Below are 20,185 nucleotides of genomic sequence, written 5' to 3'. Positions count from 1 at the left end.
AAAGACAGGGTTTTCAATAAAATGGCACCGCAGTTGACGGTATGTGCATGTGTAGCGCCCCATGGGGCAGGTGATTTAACCTACTCGTCGCCGGGCCGGGGGTGAAGATCCTCTGCGCTGTTACTGGGTGGCTTGGTCCGATCCCGTTGCCCCAAGGCATATAGGAAAGGAAAGATGGCAGTAAACGAGAGGCAGGAGTGGAGGATGAGGGTGGTAGTTGAAGGTGGAGGATGGGGTGACGGTTAGGAAAGTCTATATGGATGATCGTGACGCCACCTGTGGTACGCGGCCAGGTGTGCGGCGTCTCTCGTCGGGGCAGATATTGGGGTGCAGCTGGGATGGTGTCACTCCCCACGGGTGGAGCGGGCTTACCCCGGGGAGGATGATGGACGGGGTTGGTGGTAGTCCCTGTTGGCGCCGCAACGCTGGGCGCCGGGAAAAGAGAGGCAGAGACAGGGGCTGCGGTTCCAGGTGTTTTTCTCAAAAGTCTTTTAGGCGCTGCCCAGGGTACTGTTCTCTGCCACAATGGGCTCCAGCTGATCCTGAATCCGTGAAAGGTCAAGTCCGGTGTGTGTGTCACCCTGTGAGCCCTCTCCTCCTTTGATGCGCTAAGTATCGGACCCCCGTGGCGTGAAGCACTTGAGGGTCCCGGTATCAGTAAAGTGTCCCATTCTGTATGCTGATAGTGCAGTTCCGTTATGGGGCCGGTCCTCAACCCCAGATCCTATGTGATAATTGCTGCAGACTCGGTTGGAGGGGTCCGGTGACTCTTCTAGCTGTTCCCCACGACCCTTGCAGAGTTGGTAGACAACATGAAGTATATCTGCCCTAGGATTCTATATCCCGACAGCACCAGTCCTGTGGAAACAGCTGCCCTGTTCCTCCCCAGCGAACAAGTTGAACGCCCTGGCCCACAGAGCCGCTTGCGGCACGTCCGCTCTGCTCTGTGTCTGAAGCTGTTCTTTTTGTTTTTGGTTGCGGTGTTGTGTGTTCCAAGCTGTTGTCCCCAGCTGCTGCTGCCACCGGCTGGTTAACTACTCTTACTAGGTCAACCTGCTCTTCCCACTGTTTGCTCCTGACTCCCCCTGGTGGTTGCTTCTCCCTCACCATGAGTCCCCAGTCCAGTGGATCTGGGGAACTCCTGGTGCAGTGGCGTCCTGTAAACCCACCTCTGTAGTGACCCCTGCTGTGAGCCAACCCTGGCCCGGTCCCCATTGTGGAGGGCAACCCTGTGTTACTGTATGTTATGTGAGTGGAAAACGGTACTGACCTTCCCAGAACCCGTGATACGTACTAAACCCTAATGGGGGTGCAGTACCCTGTGGCGCCTGCAGCCTCAGGGGCGCCACATTTCCCGGTGGCAAATGGCAGCACTCTCGGGCTGCAACATTTTACAGTGATCACCGCATTTTTGTTATGCAGTAAACTTAAATGTAAATAAATAAATAAATGTAATAAACTTAAAACATTATTTCTTCCCTTTATGGGAGGCACAGCATCTTGAACGTTGCAAACAGGTTAACTCCGTATGGTTTTTGCTAGCATTATCATCACATTCACACGAGGTATACTTTCTGTACATGGTAATAAACATAACAGTATTTACATTTAGTTATCAGAGCATATTTTACACGTGAACCAGTGTCCAACAATGCCGGAGTAGGGATCCCATCCAGGACGATAGACAGGACCGGACGTCCACCCACGTACTGATCACGGCAGCGAACTGGGCCTGATCTTCTTAATCCTGAGGACTGGCCCTCGGCCCCAGCCCAGGTTTGGCTCGTTTAAAGGACAAGCCCTTGCTGCCTCCTGGCAACGACGACAAATGGGTTGTCCAGATGAGTCATGGCGATCACTGCTCCTGCCTCAGGCTGTAGGACCTCTTCTCCCCCGCATCCAAGGGACGTCCTCCGGGCTGTCAGCTAGCAGGAGCCAATGAGGGACTTTGGTTTATAAGGGCAACTGTATTGCTTTGAGGATTCGTGCGACGTCCTTGCTGAGCTGTTGCACCTGGGAGGATAGTGTATTTATGGCCTCTGCTGGCGTGTTGAGTCCTTTTGCAGTTATCAGGGCCTGCGAAGAGGATTCCGCTCCTGCAGCCGTGGAACTGGCAGGCCATATTGGTGAGACGGGGTCTGTGTCCACAGGAGGTTGGAGTGCTTTCACCGCCCTTGTCTTTCAGAATGGCAAAGTCCACGTCAGGGTGTTCCAGGGACCACAGCTTCATCTGCTTCCTATCCTCAGGAGAGTGCAGGCCCCGCAAGAATTGTTCTTTCATCATCCGGCTTCCTTCCTGTTCACTGACAGGGTCCACTAGCTTGAGAGCCCGTAGTGCAGCTTGCAACCTGAGCGCATAGTCTCTTATGCTATCTTGGGGCCTCTGGCGGCAGTTATAGAAGTCCGTCCTCAGCTCTCCCTCGGTGCGGTGTTGAAAAGCAGCTGCTAGTTTGGCAAAGATGGCTTCTACAGAGCTCCGGTCATCACTGGTCCAGGACTCAGCCTCCAATTCTGCTGCTCCAGTCAATTGTCCCAGCACCACGGCGGCCCTCTGCTTACCGGTCATTGCGTACATGTCCAGCAGGGTGTTGATCTTCTTCTTAAATCCAGTCAGTGTGTCTATTTTACCGCCATATTGGGGAAGCCAGTGTGCCCCTGGGACGTACGGTAAGGAAATCGGCATTATTGGGGAGACTTCGGCCGGCGCAGCTGCGACCGCGGCACCGGCACCAGGCACTGCTGCGTTCACCGCGCCGGGGGCTGGCATCGCCTGGGCTGCGTCGCCCTGACTGGGGGCATTACCTCCCGCAGCGTCCATTTTCCTAACAAGTCCCGCTTTTTGTTCTTTTAAAATCTGCGCGCTCCCTCCACTTCCTGGGCGGTGCTCTTCTCCCTCGCGCGGGCTGCAGCGCGCGCTTTTGAAGATGGCAATATGGCGGCGATTCAATTTTTGCGGTCGGACCTCTGAGGCGCACGGTCACCTGTCTGAACAGGTCTAGTCCTTATCCTGTTCGTGACCCCAGATAAAGATGTGGAGCCCAGGGCTGCTGCAGCGGCCTGGTGTGTTAACTTCAGGGACTCCACGGGACGGTCTGGTCACAGGTAGGGAACCTTCTCTTTTGATTTTCGTGACGCCACTCTCGGTGTTGCGGTCAGTGGGGACCACCACTGCAGATTAAGGGGGTGCCTGGGGCTGATGGTGGGTGCAGTTAGTTGTAGTGGCCTACCGAGAGTGAGGCAAGCCCCAGGGCCCTGTGAAAGTGTGTGGAACCACAGGTCGCAGAATGACTCAAACACAGTCCAAAAAGTCTTTTAACGTGTTTACTCACTGTTTGGTGGTCACTGTGACATGCCCGGGCGACATTGCGATAACCAGGTGGAACCAGGAATTCCAGAAGGCCGTTCTGAGGGTAGCTGTCCACTCGCCTTCCTTGCACTCCGTTTATTTGGGAGGATCCCTAGCTTGAAGTATGGTAGGATTCCTCCAGGGAAGCTGTTTCCAACCCCGCTCCCCTCTCTGGCCTGTCTGTTGGCAGCGTGACCTTGGTTGGATGGCTTCTGGCCCTGTCCCCTTAGGCTATGTGCCCACGCTGCGGATTTTGCGCGGATTTTGCCACGGATTTCCCGAAAATCTGCAGCAGCGGCACTTCCAAGCCATTTCAATGGCATTTTGGAAATGCTGTGTCCATGCTGCGGATTTTTCCGCTGCGGATTTGCCGCGGATTTTGATCCGGAAAAATCTGCAGCATGTCAATTGTTTGGTGCGGATTTTTGGTTTTGAATGGGGAAAAAAAAAAAAAAAAATCCGCATCAAAATCCGCGGTAAATCCGCGGGTGCGGATTTGCCGCGAAAGTCGCGGATTTTCAGGCAGAAAAATCCGCAGGTACATTCTACCGTGGACACATAGCCTTATGGGCCTGATGATTGCTGCTTGGCTCGGACTCTGTGTGGTGGTGGTGAGGGCATGAAGTACGTCCACCTGAAGGTTGAGCAGCTCTGTATGATTAGCTGTCTGCTCTGGGGACCTGTCGCCCCTTGCGTGCTGGAATACCAGGGATCCCCTTACTCAGCCACCCCTCTCTCTGGGTGTCTTTCAGGCTGACCCACAGGTACCCGTTCTCCTCCCATTTTCAGCTACTGCACTCCACAGGGCCTTGCTAGCATGAGAGCCCCTCTGCTCCCTTCCCAAACTCTCCCACACTCTGCTCCAGACTTCTTCTCTTACTGTCTGCCCTGTTTCCTAGCAACCAGCCTCTGAGCACACCCCTTGCTGGGAATTGAACGTTAACCCCTTCTGGCTACCCAAGGGTCCCTTCTAGTAGTGTGGGAGACCTGGTCACTATGTGTTTGTGTGTGCACCCCATTCTGGCCTTTGGAGATTACCTGGAAGCACTGCCCCAGCATGGGTGCAATACTCTGTGGTGCCTGACCAGGTAAGGGGCGCCACATATCCTCATCAGCATCAGCGTCATCCTCAGTATCCTCATCAGTATCAGTGTCAGTATCATCCTCAATGTGAGCATCAGTATGAGCATCAGTGTCATCATCAATGTCAGCATCAGCATCAGCAGTGTCATTATCAGTGTCAGTATTAGTGTCAGCATCAGTGTCAGTATCATCAGCATCATCATCAGTGCCGTCAGCATCATCATCAGCGCCATCAGCGTCAGCATCATCAGCAGCAGCATCAGCATCAAATCCTCTCTCTACAGCAGAAATCTGGTCTCCTATGAATGTCGTTCGCAGCCGGCATTTCGAGGAGAATCATAATCACAGACACAAGGGTCATCAGCTGATAACTGGCTGTCATGACATCTCGTCTGCACCCCTGTGATCATGTCATGGGGCTGCTGATGGATGCAGGGAATGACGCACTTCAAGCCGGCATGTAAAACCTGCTGCGAGAGATCGACAGAGGAATTTAACTGGTTAACAGCCATAGGAGGATCTGTGACCCACCCATGGCTGTTTAAATCAGCCATCATGTGCCTCTATCAGCTGTCATGTGCAGGGAAAGATGCAGGCTAGGCGTGCAAGCCCACATCAATGGCAGAGACACGACATAATGTAAATATACATCTTACGTCCTGAAGGGATAACACTCCTCTTACTCCTAAAAATGCCTCATCTCAGGTCTGCTGAGGTCTCACTCCTCTATACATTGCACCTATGTTGTTACTTTCACATCCCAAACACAAGTACATAGATTAGCATTAAAGCACCATATATCACTGTACATTATATCTGAGCTCTATGTAACGTGTCCTGTGTTGTCTACAGGTCTCCATGTTATGCAGAGGATGTACGGCTGTGAGCGGAGAGATGACGGCTCCATCACCGGATATGATCAGTTTGGATATGACGGGGGAGAGTATATGGTTCTGGACACACAGACCGGCATGTACATCCCCACCATGGCGCAGGCGCAGAACATCACAGAGAGAATCAACAGTCCGGAAGTACAACAGGGAAAGATAATGAAATATAGGTTGAAGAATGACTGTCTCGAGTGGCTGAAGGTATATGTGCAGTTTGGGAGAGAAGATCTGGAGAAGAGAGGTGAGCGCTCAGCACCGCAGCTTGTCATCTGTCCATAGGGAAGAGGATAACAGGAGACTTATCACCAGCGATCACCCCGGGGTGCAGGTTGTGTATAAATCATAAAAATGTGACCATTTGCACAAACATCTCTGCATCAATGACCCTGATCAGCGCATATGAGCACAATGAATATCTGTACAGTTGCAGGTTGCTGTCACTGTTTTGTGGTAATGTAAAAAACACACGTACAGATATCATAACCGTGCACTGCTCCCATGTATCTGTACCGCCCGAGGCTCGGCCGGCTGCCGAGCCGCTCGGGTCCGTGCTCGTCGGTGGGTTGCTCGAGCTCCTCCCGGACCCGGGGGTCACGTTGCTCTGAAGGGGAGCTGGCGCTACATGTAGGGATTTTGGTGGGGAAGGTTCACGGCTGAGGCCGTGGCGTTTAGGGATGTAAGTTTGTGACGCCACCCACGGGTTGTGGTGAATGTGGACACCACCGCTGCTGTTAACTAGGCCTTCCGGGGACGGTGATATGCAGCCTGGTGTTGAACCCTCCGTGGGCAGGGGGTGATGGTCCCGGGGCCCGGTGGTTGTGAGGTGCGGGCGGGATGGTGCGGTGCGCGGCCCGAGGGCACTGTTGTACTCACTATGACAGATACACCGGAGTCTCTGGTAAACCAAAAAGGATGGTGGTCGGTGCCCGCAGCCGGCTGCGCTTTGCCCCTTACTCAGGTTGGTGGTTCCCGCTTTTCTCCTGCACCTCTGCGGTAGAACTTGACTGCCTATGCATCAGCAACGGTAGTCCGCTCCCCAAATTTATATGTGTCGGGGAACCAACCAGAACCGGAGCCCCTAGATTGAAGCCATAAGATATCCTGATCCTCTAGTCAGCTCCAAAGCGCTTAGACTGGATCCATCAGCATCCATCAACAACAACCTGGTGGCTTAAAGAAATCCCTTTTATAGCCACAGCCTTCCACTTGGATACACTGCGTCCTCATCGATTGGTTGGACAAGATCGCCTCTCCTATTGGATGAATCTCAAGCTGCATGGACAATGTTCATTTAAATGATGTGCATAGAAAGACTGAAGATATCTACATGAAGTCTGCAAGTCACAGACTCGACAATGGCTACTAAGGTAATCACATTAGCAATACACAACTACAATACAATGGTTACTGGAAAAGTCTGGAGAACAATACGTCTGGCTTTCAGTGGCCAACACAATTACATTGAGACAACAAGAGTCTTGTAAAAACAATGAGGGACTTCTCCCCCGTCTATAGACAATCTATCCTGCTGTCTGGCTGAATTTTAAGAAACTTTAACCCATGAGAGTCCATGTCGTCACAATCACGTCACAAGACTTCCGTTGGGGCTGGTAAAGTGAATGACCACTATTACATTGTGCTGTGACATTTTCACAGCGCGCTGTAAGGGGTTAACAGGCACAAGTGGGTAGCGAATCCACTCGTGCTTGATAGCTGATAGCTGATACCTAAATGATCTATGATGTATCCAGTACGTCATGTGCGTGAAGAGATTAAAATAAGCTAAAACCTTCTAAGCTCAAGGGAAGGGCATGCCTTCAGTCATGGTTCCCCCACAGAGGGTTTTTTCCCTCTCCTGAGCACTTTAGGATGACTCTTCATGAGAGGTTCGATGTGTTTAAGACCCTTGTTATAATGGTTTCAACTTTATATGTTCACACCATTGAATTCAATAATAAAAAAAAGTGTCAAATACGGCTCTGAATTTATCTTTTATGTGAATTGTCACAGCTTCAAGCTAAAGGAGTCAGGTGGAAGTTGGAGTCAGGGTACGGTGGACTATTTTATCTAATACAGGCTGTATAATCTCATGGTGATGAATAGGCTTGATTATGGGGAGCAGCGTGAAGGCTGTGGTACGATGGTGTCTTTACGGCTGTCTGGCCTGGTTCGGATGTCGGACAGCTGGGGTATCACAGATCTGGGAATCACTGCGTCCGAGCACTTCACCTGACTTCTACTATGGTGGTTATAATCCTGACAGTTAAATAAAGCTGTGGCTATTTTTGACATCCAAACTTGTGTTTTTGTGTATTTATTAGGGTTGAAGTTTACTGTAGTTCCGGTTGTTTTTAGGGAGAGCGAGGGTCCATCCCACCCCATATCCAACAGCCATGTACTGTATGCGTGATGTATAACGCTCTCTGTCTCCCACAGACGGTCACTCTCTGCAGTTTTACTACACGGGGGTCTCCTCTCCGGGGTCCGGCCTGCCAGAGTTCTCCATAGTCGGATACGTGGATGATCGGGAGATTACAAATTATAACTCAGACACTGGCAGAATCCGACCCAAGGTCCAATGGATGGAGAAAGTGGATGATGGATACTGGGAGAGAAATACACCGATGGGAAAATGGTTTGAAGCGTCATTCAGACAAGATCTTAAGACACTGATGAGTCAATTCAATCAAACTAGAGGTGAGAGACACACACTATATATCCCAATATACATTCTACATGGTATACACTAATATACACACTACACTGTATACACAATAAACTGTATGCACTAATATATACGCTGTATACACTAAACACTAATATAAACACACTAGTTATTGAACCCGTTCTACACCCGGGTATCCATGATTTATCATTGGGGTGGGACTTTGTGGATCTTTTTGATCTATTCCCCCCCTGGGTGCTTTCTTACTCTTTATTTAAATTCTGCACTGAGGCCGCTGCCATCATCTCTATGGACGGCGCATGTGCAGTGCAGTGTTAACGTTGTAGTTGAATTAATCAATAAAATGGTGCCGATTTAGAGCCTGCTGATACTACCAACTCTGGCGCCATTTTATTGAAGACAGTGTCTTTGAATATCATCTGAAACAAACTGGTGACTGGTGATATTCACAAAGACAGGGTTTTCAATAAAATGGCACCGCAGTTGACGGTATGTGCATGTGTAGCGCCCCATGGGGCAGGTGATTTAACCTACTCGTCGCCGGGCCGGGGGTGCAGATCCTCTGCGCTGTTACTGGGTGGCTTGGTCCGATCCCGTTGCCCCAAGGCATATAGGAAAGGAAAGATGGCAGTAAACGAGAGGCAGGAGTGGAGGATGAGGGTGGTAGTTGAAGGTGGAGGATGGGGTGACGGTTAGGAAAGTCTATATGGATGATCGTGACGCCACCTGTGGTACGCGGCCAGGTGTGCGGCGTCTCTCGTCGGGGCAGATATTGGGGTGCAGCTGGGATGGTGTCACTCCCCACGGGTGGAGCGGGCTTACCCCGGGGAGGATGATGGACGGGGTTGGTGGTAGTCCCTGTTGGCGCCGCAACGCTGGGCGCCGGGAAAAGAGAGGCAGAGACAGGGGCTGCGGTTCCAGGTGTTTTTCTCAAAAGTCTTTTAGGCGCTGCCCAGGGTACTGTTCTCTGCCACAATGGGCTCCAGCTGATCCTGAATCCGTGAAAGGTCAAGTCCGGTGTGTGTGTCACCCTGTGAGCCCTCTCCTCCTTTGATGCGCTAAGTATCGGACCCCCGTGGCGTGAAGCACTTGAGGGTCCCGGTATCAGTAAAGTGTCCCATTCTGTATGCTGATAGTGCAGTTCCGTTATGGGGCCGGTCCTCAACCCCAGATCCTATGTGATAATTGCTGCAGACTCGGTTGGAGGGGTCCGGTGACTCTTCTAGCTGTTCCCCACGACCCTTGCAGAGTTGGTAGACAACATGAAGTATATCTGCCCTAGGATTCTATATCCCGACAGCACCAGTCCTGTGGAAACAGCTGCCCTGTTCCTCCCCAGCGAACAAGTTGAACGCCCTGGCCCACAGAGCCGCTTGCGGCACGTCCGCTCTGCTCTGTGTCTGAAGCTGTTCTTTTTGTTTTTGGTTGCGGTGTTGTGTGTTCCAAGCTGTTGTCCCCAGCTGCTGCTGCCACCGGCTGGTTCACTACTCTTACTAGGTCAACCTGCTCTTCCCACTGTTTGCTCCTGACTCCCCCTGGTGGTTGCTTCTCCCTCACCATGAGTCCCCAGTCCAGTGGATCTGGGGAACTCCTGGTGCAGTGGCGTCCTGTAAACCCACCTCTGTAGTGACCCCTGCTGTGAGCCAACCCTGGCCCGGTCCCCATTGTGGAGGGCAACCCTGTGTTACTGTATGTTATGTGAGTGGAAAACGGTACTGACCTTCCCAGAACCCGTGATACGTACTAAACCCTAATGGGGGTGCAGTACCCTGTGGCGCCTGCAGCCTCAGGGGCGCCACATTTCCCGGTGGCAAATGGCAGCACTCTCGGGCTGCAACATTTTACAGTGATCACCGCATTTTTGTTATGCAGTAAACTTAAATGTAAATAAATAAATAAATGTAATAAACTTAAAACATTATTTCTTCCCTTTATGGGAGGCACAGCATCTTGAACGTTGCAAACAGGTTAACTCCGTATGGTTTTTGCTAGCATTATCATCACATTCACACGAGGTATACTTTCTGTACATGGTAATAAACATAACAGTATTTACATTTAGTTATCAGAGCATATTTTACACGTGAACCAGTGTCCAACAATGCCGGAGTAGGGATCCCATCCAGGACGATAGACAGGACCGGACGTCCACCCACGTACTGATCACGGCAGTGAACTGGGCCTGATCTTCTTAATCCTGAGGACTGGCCCTCGGCCCCAGCCCAGGTTTGGCTCGTTTAAAGGACAAGCCCTTGCTGCCTCCTGGCAACGACGACAAATGGGTTGTCCAGATGAGTCATGGCGATCACTGCTCCTGCCTCGGGCTGTAGGACCTCTTCTCCCCCGCATCCAAGGGACGTCCTCCGGGCTGTCAGCTAGCAGGAGCCAATGAGGGACTTTGGTTTATAAGGGCAACTGTATTGCTTTGAGGATTCGTGCGACGTCCTTGCTGAGCTGTTGCACCTGGGAGGATAGTGTATTTATGGCCTCTGCTGGCGTGTTGAGTCCTTTTGCAGTTATCAGGGCCTGCGAGGAGGATTCCGCTCCTGCAGCCGGGGAACTGGCAGGCCATATTGGTGAGACGGGGTCTGTGTCCACAGGAGGTTGGAGTGCTTTCACCGCCCTTGTCTTTCAGAATGGCAAAGTCCACGTCAGGGTGTTCCAGGGACCACAGCTTCATCTGCTTCCTATCCTCAGGAGAGTGCAGGCCCCGCAAGAATTGTTCTTTCATCATCCGGCTTCCTTCCTGTTCACTGACAGGGTCCACTAGCTTGAGAGCCCGTAGTGCAGCTTGCAACCTGAGCGCATAGTCTCTTATGCTATCTTGGGGCCTCTGGCGGCAGTTATAGAAGTCCGTCCTCAGCTCTCCCTCGGTGCGGTGTTGAAAAGCAGCTGCTAGTTTGGCAAAGATGGCTTCTACAGAGCTCCGGTCATCACTGGTCCAGGACTCAGCCTCCAATTCTGCTGCTCCAGTCAATTGTCCCAGCACCACGGCGGCCCTCTGCTTACCGGTCATTGCGTACATGTCCAGCAGGGTGTTGATCTTCTTCTTAAATCCAGTCAGTGTGTCTATTTTACCGCCATATTGGGGAAGCCAGTGTGCCCCTGGGACGTACGGTAAGGAAATCGGCATTATTGGGGAGACTTCGGCCGTCGCAGCTGCGACCGAGGCACCGGCACCAGGCACTGCTGCGTTCACCGCGCCGGGGGCTGGCATCGCCTGGGCTGCGTCGCCCTGACTGGGGGCATTACCTCCCGCAGCGTCCATTTTCCTAACAAGTCCCGCTTTTTGTTCTTTTAAAATCTGCGCGCTCCCTCCACTTCCTGGGCGGTGCTCCTCTCCCTCGCGCGGGCTGCAGCGCGCGCTTTTGAAGATGGCAATATGGCGGCGATTCAATTTTTGCGGTCGGACCTCTGAGGCGCACGGTCACCTGTCTGAACAGGTCTAGTCCTTATCCTGTTCGTGACCCCAGATAAAGATGTGGAGCCCAGGGCTGCTGCAGCGGCCTGGTGTGTTAACTTCAGGGACTCCACGGGACGGTCTGGTCACAGGTAGGGAACCTTCTCTTTTGATTTTCGTGACGCCACTCTCGGTGTTGCGGTCAGTGGGGACCACCACTGCAGATTAAGGGGGTGCCTGGGGCTGATGGTGGGTGCAGTTAGTTGTAGTGGCCTACCGAGAGTGAGGCAAGCCCCAGGGCCCTGTGAAAGTGTGTGGAACCACAGGTCGCAGAATGACTCAAACACAGTCCAAAAAGTCTTTTAACGTGTTTACTCACTGTTTGGTGGTCACTGTGACATGCCCGGGCGACATTGCGATAACCAGGTGGAACCAGGAATTCCAGAAGGCCGTTCTGAGGGTAGCTGTCCACTCGCCTTCCTTGCACTCCGTTTATTTGGGAGGATCCCTAGCTTGAAGTATGGTAGGATTCCTCCAGGGAAGCTGTTTCCAACCCCGCTCCCCTCTCTGGCCTGTCTGTTGGCAGCGTGACCTTGGTTGGATGGCTTCTGGCCCTGTCCCCTTAGGCTATGTGCCCACGCTGCGGATTTTGCGCGGATTTTGCCACGGATTTCCCGAAAATCTGCAGCAGCGGCACTTCCAAGCCATTTCAATGGCATTTTGGAAATGCTGTGTCCATGCTGCGGATTTTTCCGCTGCGGATTTGCCGCGGATTTTGATCCGGAAAAATCTGCAGCATGTCAATTGTTTGGTGCGGATTTTTGGTTTTGAATGGGGAAAAAAAAAAAAAAAATCCGCATCAAAATCCGCGGTAAATCCGCGGGTGCGGATTTGCCGCGAAAGTCGCGGATTTTCAGGCAGAAAAATCCGCAGGTACATTCTACCGTGGACACATAGCCTTATGGGCCTGCTGATTGCTGCTTGGCTCGGACTCTGTGTGGTGGTGGTGAGGGCATGAAGTACCTCCACCTGAAGGTTGAGCAGCTCTGTATGATTAGCTGTCTGCTCTGGGGACCTGTCGCGTGCTGGAATACCAGGGATCCCCTTACTCAGCCACCCCTCTCTCTGGGTGTCTTTCAGGCTGACCCACAGGTACCCGTTCTCCTCCCGTTTTCAGCTACTGCACTCCACAGGGCCTTGCTAGCATGAGAGCCCCTCTGCTCCCTTCCCAAACTCTCCCACACTCTGCCCCAGACTTCTTCTCTTACTGTCTGCCCTGTTTCCTAGCAACCAGCCTCTGAGCACACCCCTTGCTGGGAATTGAACGTTAACCCCTTCTGGCTACCCAAGGGTCCCTTCTAGTAGTGTGGGAGACCTGGTCACTATGTGTTTGTGTGTGCACCCCATTCTGGCCTTTGGAGATTACCTGGAAGCACTGCCCCAGCATGGGTGCAATACTCTGTGGTGCCTGACCAGGTAAGGGGCGCCACATATCCTCATCAGCATCAGCGTCATCCTCAGTATCCTCATCAGTATCAGTGTCAGCATCAGTATCAGTGTCAGTATCATCCTCAATGTGAGCATCAGTATGAGCATCAGTGTCATCATCAATGTCAGCATCAGCAGTGTCATTATCAGTGTCAGTATTAGTGTCAGCATCAGTGTCAGTATCATCAGCATCATCATCAGTGCCGTCAGCATCATCATCAGCGCCATCAGCGTCAGCATCATCAGCAGCAGCATCAGCATCAAATCCTCTCTCTACAGCAGAAATCTGGTCTCCTATGAATGTCGTTCGCAGCCGGCATTTCGAGGAGAATCATAATCACAGACACAAGGGTCATCAGCTGATAACTGGCTGTCATGACATCTCGTCTGCACCCCTGTGATCATGTCATGGGGCTGCTGATGGATGCAGGGAATGACGCACTTCAAGCCGGCATGTAAAACCTGCTGCGAGAGATCGACAGAGGAATTTAACTGGTTAACAGCCATAGGAGGATCTGTGACCCACCCATGGCTGTTTAAATCAGCCATCATGTGCCTCTATCAGCTGTCATGTGCAGGGAAAGATGCAGGCTAGGCGTGCAAGCCCACATCAATGGCAGAGACACGACATAATGTAAATATACATCTTACGTCCTGAAGGGATAACACTCCTCTTACTCCTAAAAATGCCTCATCTCAGGTCTGCTGAGGTCTCACTCCTCTATACATTGCACCTATGTTGTTACTTTCACATCCCAAACACAAGTACATAGATTAGCATTAAAGCACCATATATCACTGTACATTATATCTGAGCTCTATGTAACGTGTCCTGTGTTGTCTACAGGTCTCCATGTTATGCAGAGGATGTACGGCTGTGAGCGGAGAGATGACGGCTCCATCACCGGATATGATCAGTTTGGATATGACGGGGGAGAGTATATGGTTCTGGACACACAGACCGGCATGTACATCCCCACCATGGCGCAGGCGCAGAACATCACAGAGAGAATCAACAGTCCGGAAGTACAACAGGGAAAGATAATGAAATATAGGTTGAAGAATGACTGTCTCGAGTGGCTGAAGGTATATGTGCAGTTTGGGAGAGAAGATCTGGAGAAGAGAGGTGAGCGCTCAGCACCGCAGCTTGTCATCTGTCCATAGGGAAGAGGATAACAGGAGACTTATCACCAGCGATCACCCCGGGGTGCAGGTTGTGTATAAATCATAAAAATGTGACCATTTGCACAAACATCTCTGCATCAATGACCCTGATCAGCGCATATGAGCACAATGAATATCTGTACAGTTGCAGGTTGCTGTCACTGTTTTGTGGTAATGTAAAAAACACACGTACAGATATCATAACCGTGCACTGCTCCCATGTATCTGTACCGCCCGAGGCTCGGCCGGCTGCCGAGCCGCTCGGGTCCGTGCTCGTCGGTGGGTTGCTCGAGCTCCTCCCGGACCCGGGGGTCACGTTGCTCTGAAGGGGAGCTGGCGCTACATGTAGGGATTTTGGTGGGGAAGGTTCACGGCTGAGGCCGTGGCGTTTAGGGATGTAAGTTTGTGACGCCACCCACGGGTTGTGGTGAATGTGGACACCACCGCTGCTGTTAACTAGGCCTTCCGGGGACGGTGATATGCAGCCTGGTGTTGAACCCTCCGTGGGCAGGGGGTGATGGTCCCGGGGCCCGGTGGTTGTGAGGTGCGGGCGGGATGGTGCGGTGCGCGGCCCGAGGGCACTGTTGTACTCACTATGACAGATACACCGGAGTCTCTGGTAAACCAAAAAGGATGGTGGTCGGTGCCCGCAGCCGGCTGCGCTTTGCCCCTTACTCAGGTTGGTGGTTCCCGCTTTTCTCCTGCACCTCTGCGGTAGAACTTGACTGCCTATGCATCAGCAACGGTAGTCCGCTCCCCAAATTTATATGTGTCGGGGAACCCGTTTGCCCACAGGCGCTGGCCGTGGGATCTCTCTGCCTGGGCGGTGGCTTTCTATCCCCCTCGGTGGGCTGTTGCCGTCTTTCAGGTCTTGGGACGGGAAAGGACCTAAGGTCCAGACCTCAATCAGTGAATTTGACGTGGTCCAGTGGCTTCTGGACCTCGTTCTGGGTCTAAGGACCCCTCCTGGTGCTCCGGTTTCCAGTTGGCTCCCCTGTTCGGTACCGGCGGGCCACTACCCTGTCCCGGTCCCTTACGGTTCCACTAGCCGTCTTCCCGGCTCCTGCAGGCGGCAACCACCGTCTGCCTCCTGGTCACAGGGTATCTGGGCTCCTACCCAGATCCCTGACAGACGTTGACACACTACTACTACTCTCCTCTCCTCCCTAACTGATCTGTTTGTGTTTTTCCCGCCTAAGGCTATCCAAACTCCTCGGAGGGCGTGGCCAACCACCTGGCTCCGACCACGGGTGTGAACGTGAAGACCTGAGAGGGGTGACTGAGCGTTTTTAGGTTGGCTGGTTACACCTTTTTAGGGGCTGTTTTTTGTGGAAGGGCCTACCTGTGACTACCTGGCTAGTCCAGGGCGTCACATATCCATTAGTGTATCTATCCTCTTCCTGAAAGCGTTGCATCGATGTACAGTGAATACCAGATGTACATGTATTGACCAGGTTTTAGAGACTACAGTAAGGAACTTCTCCATATATACAATGGGATGTAAAAGTTTGTGCACCCCTGGTCAAAATTACTGATATTGTGAACAGTTAAGCAAGCTGAAGACGAAATTATCGCTAAAAGGCATGAAGTTAAAGATTAGACATTTCCTTTGTATTTTAGGCAAAAAAAATAATTATTTTCGTCTTTTACATTTGAAAAATTACAAAAAGGAAAATGGGCCAATGCAAAAGTTTGGGCACCCTTAGAGATTTGTGTGCACAGATAATTTAGATCAAGGTTTCACACCTTTATTAGCCTGTTAAGGGGGTGCTACATGCAGTAATATCGCTATCGATATCGCTTGTGAAAGCACCCGCCCCCGTCGTTTGTGCGTCAAGGGCAAATCGCTGCCTATCTTCTTTTGAAGAACTATAGCGCAATGAAGATACATGCACTTAATATTAAGAGAAAAGAAATATTCAGCATCCAATTTCCTTAAAAAATATATTCTTCTTTATTGTAAAGATTAAAAAAATTCCATTTCCAAGGGTGAAAAGCAATGCGTTGTTAGCACAGGTACAAGTACGCGTTTCGGATGTTACACATCCTTAATCTGAAACTTACTGCACACGTTCAACAAGAGTGTTATAAAGTCATTATCCTGAAACGGGGCGGGACAACCTACTGCCGACAGTCACTTCATTAGTGGGTAGGTGTGATAACCAACAAATTCCTTATAAGTCAATGGTACCCGAAACATTCAACTTATTTTTGTATATCTTCAAACATTATATCCCCTTTAATATCTCTTATCAAAATTACACGTCAAATATATGAACTTTCAACATGTTCACTTTATTCAATGAGGGAAAGGGGAGAAAAAAAATTTTTTTTTTGGAAAACCTTTTTAGTTAATCAGTTTGCAGTGTTTACAATGTTTTCAAGTCACCATTTGCATATTGTTGAAAAGGTTCTGGAACCGTCACATGATCATTGAGCAAATATACAAAAAAAAAAAAAAAAAATTTTTATACGTTCACTGAATCTGATCGCCAAACAAATATTCAGACAAAAGGATCACATAAAAGTTATATGAATATATTGACTTATAGATCATTGTTATTATGATTAATCTTATTTTATTGATTAAAGGTGTATTTTTTTTTTTAATTTTTTTTTTGTTTCCAATAATTTAAAAAATACTCATCAATTCATTTTTGATGTTTAATCCTTTCGGTGCTCGGGTTTACAAAGTGAATATCCACCTCGCTTCACCACGATGTAGAATTTCTACTGGATCTCCTCCTCTACTGGGAACTGTAGCTTTTTCAATTGCATTGACCTGCAGCGTCCTCAAATCAGCCCGGTGTTCATTAAGCAAATGCTTGGACGCTGGTGAAAGGCTGCGTGTAGTAGCGTTGCCCACATCATATACATGTTCTTGCATCCCGCGTCTGAGTGCACGGGTCGTGCTCCCGACATACTGACCTTGGCAGGTTGTACATGTAATGAGGTAGACAATGCCACTAGTTCCACAGTTTATCAATGATTTGATCTGATATTCTTTTTTAGTCACACTAGAAACTATATTAGTGGTGTTTTTCATGCATCTACAAAGGCCACAGTTTTCCTGACCACATTTGAACGATCCTATGGTAGGGAGCCAATTAGACTTGTTTCCATACATATCTTGTATTTTATTTGTATCATCACTGGGTGACACCTGATTAGCGATTGTAAAAAAAATTCTGGATACAAATTTTACTCCTTCAGATAATATCCGTTTCATCTGTTGACAAAATTGGTAAAAATTTCTTCATTTTCACAACATCATAAAAATGTTGACTATACTTTGTGGAAAAAATGACAGTTGCTTTACCAGTAATCATATCAGCAGATAGTGATTGCATTTTTTTATTTTCAGATATTGGTCTCTAGTTTTTTCTTCCGTTTTTAATTTTGCTTTTTGTATGACTGATTTGGTATAACCTCTTTTGAGGAGCCTTTCTTCAATAATCTTGCACTGTTTTTCGTACACATTTTGTGCAGTACAGCATCTCCTCGCTCTCACAACTCACCTACTGGAATGTTGTTTGCAACGTGTTTTGGATGGCAACTTGTGGCAAATAGCGTAGAGGTCCCTGCAGTTGGTTTTCTAAAAATATCGCACCCCATCCACTGTGTTTGAATATCCGCATACAAGTTGACATCCAAAAACGCAACACTACGTAAATCATGTTGAAAGGTGAATACCAAGTTAAGTGGATTATTATTAAGATACTGAAAAAAACTTTTTACATTTTTACCCTGACCATTCCAAATAATCAACGCGTGATCTATAAATCTGGGAAATAGACATATTTCCTGTGAAAAGGGGTTGCTGTATGAAAACACATTCTTCCTCCCACCAGGATACAAATATGCCGTGCACCTTCCTGGAATAGATGGTGCTCTCCTCACTGGGTGATCTGGTTCAAATTTTTCCTTCCTTCTCATTGTGATACAGATAATGTTCCGTGCTCCCCTACTATTACCATTAGCAATATCAGAAAGAATTGCTTTATAAATAATTTATCTTGAAATTGTTTTACAAGCTTCAAATGTTTAAATAAAAAACAGGGGATCAAGTTTTATCCTCAATATGGAGACACCCGATATTACTACAATCAGTACTGATGATTTTTTTAATGTGAACAACCGTAGTAGACTCGACAAAGCTACCAACTTGTTCAATAGTAAATCCAATATGATACCACCAAAGGAACATGATGAATTAAAAAATTGAATGTGGAATTTGGAGAAAGTAATGGGCTCAAGGCTTAGGGTGTGCTGTGATAATAGAACTCTTCAAGCCTACCTGGACAATCATATGATCCCCAGAGGACTCAGAATAAAAAATGTCCCACTACTGAATATGATCCTAAATTCATCAAGGAATGGGACAAAATTCTATCTGAGTGCTCAAATAGATTGATTAAATTAATCATGGATAAAGATGCTGAAAAACTAAAAAGTTTGGAAGATGATATAAAAAATTTGGAAATTGATCTAAACAAATTTGAGGACACGAATACTTTTAAAGAAATGAAGGAAAAGATTAATACCAACATTAATAAATTGGAGGACTCAATCATGACAATAAAAGAAAAAAAGTACAAAAGCGACACAATGGATTATGAAAAAAATCACATTTATAATTTGCACCAATTCCAGAGAAGGAGATCTCCCACTACATATTCCATCTTGAAAAAAAGGGAGAATCGTGTAGGTTTTTCTTCGACTGATCCGGAAACTTCGGATTTCAATACTGACAATTCTGAAAGTATGCTTACACGTAAGAATAGCTCATCTAGTGATAACAATGGAGACCACCAAACCAGTGTTCACACACAGTCAAAAAACGGGCAAAGAAACGCCAGAGAAGAGCTGGTCGTAAGCACTCCAGCAATAAGAGAATTCAGACGTTCAACACGGAGGAGGAACTATTGGTGACCGAAAATGAATTCACAGTAGTCAACTAATATACTAAGTGAAGATCAAATACACATTTTACAGAAAGGCCTTAATTTTGTACCAACTAAAGGTTTAAATGTCTTCGACACATTATTGGATGTCAACCAATTTATAAGGAGACTTGTTATATGTAAACATTTTTTTTCAGGAAGATCATGAAAATTTGAACAGGAATATATACCTTCTACCAATCCTGTTGTGGAGGAACTACAACCCACTACTTTTAGTGAACAGATCTCTCTAACAATTCTGAGGAATCTAACAGGATATGGCACGAAATTACTTGATCTGAGAGATGAGAACTTTTCCAGCAGAGTTCCCAACCCCAAATACTACCCAGAGCAATCTAGGAGTTCAGCTATAGACGATTTTCAGTTTTTAGTAGAAGAAGAATTGGTTAAATTGCATAATAATGAAAGGAATACTGGTTCTAATATCTCCAAATTAGAAAAAATGGCTCTAAAACAACTTTCTGAAAATAAGAATGTAGTTATAAAAAACTCCGATAAAGGGGGCTCAGTTACGGTAATCGATGTAGGATTGTATGAAAGGGAATTGAGAAAAATATTGGAGTATAACAAGGTATACAAAAAAAATGTATAAAGATCCTACTAACAGAGTCAGAGAATCTCTGATAGATTTACTTAATGTGGGCTTGAACAGCGGTATTTTGAACCAGAGACAAGTTGATTATTTCAATCCTGACCATCCCAAAACACCTTTATTACATGCGTTGCCTAAAGGCCACTTTACACACAGAGATAAATCTTTGGCAGATCTGTGGTTGCAGTGAAATTGTGGACAATCAGTGTCAGGTTTGTGGCTGTGTACAAATGGAACAATATGTCCATAATTTCACTGCAACCACAGATCTGCCAAAGATTTATCTCTGTGTGTAAAGTGGCCTTTGGACTCATAAAAATTTATTCCCCCCAAGTTTTAGGCCCATAGTGTCGGGGATTGGTTCCCTCACAGAACATATTGCAGAATGGCTTGATGCCAGACTAAAGGGCACTTTACACTCAGCGACATCGCTAGCGATGTCGCTGCCAATCACTCCCGCCTCCGTCGTTTGTGCGTCACGGGTAAATGGTCACACGGCAGCCTTCCAATAGAAGCGGAGGGGTGGAAAGCAGCCGAAAGAAAGGGACACCCCCCTCGTTGCCGCAGGTAAA

General features: G+C 48.6%; 1 protein-coding gene across 4 annotated transcripts in view; it reads left to right on the top strand.

Moving 5' to 3' along the window:
• LOC142250862 (BOLA class I histocompatibility antigen, alpha chain BL3-7-like) overlaps window positions 1-20,185 on the top strand; it is a 343,542-nt gene that overhangs the window by 11,953 nt on the left and 311,404 nt on the right. For all 4 annotated transcript variants that reach the window (XM_075323138.1, XM_075323136.1, XM_075323139.1 and 1 more), the window contains exons 3-5: window positions 5,282-5,560; window positions 7,756-8,016; window positions 13,741-14,019. In XM_075323138.1, the coding sequence (XP_075179253.1) occupies window positions 5,282-5,560; window positions 7,756-8,016; window positions 13,741-14,019 (819 nt within the window). The remainder of the gene's footprint in view (window positions 1-5,281; window positions 5,561-7,755; window positions 8,017-13,740; window positions 14,020-20,185) is intronic.

The sequence above is a fragment of the Anomaloglossus baeobatrachus genome, chromosome 9 (assembly GCF_048569485.1).
Source record: "Anomaloglossus baeobatrachus isolate aAnoBae1 chromosome 9, aAnoBae1.hap1, whole genome shotgun sequence".
NCBI classification, from domain to species: domain Eukaryota; kingdom Metazoa; phylum Chordata; class Amphibia; order Anura; family Aromobatidae; genus Anomaloglossus; species Anomaloglossus baeobatrachus.
Note: the sequence above shows the minus strand (reverse complement) of the source record. Positions and strands in the feature narration are given on the sequence as shown.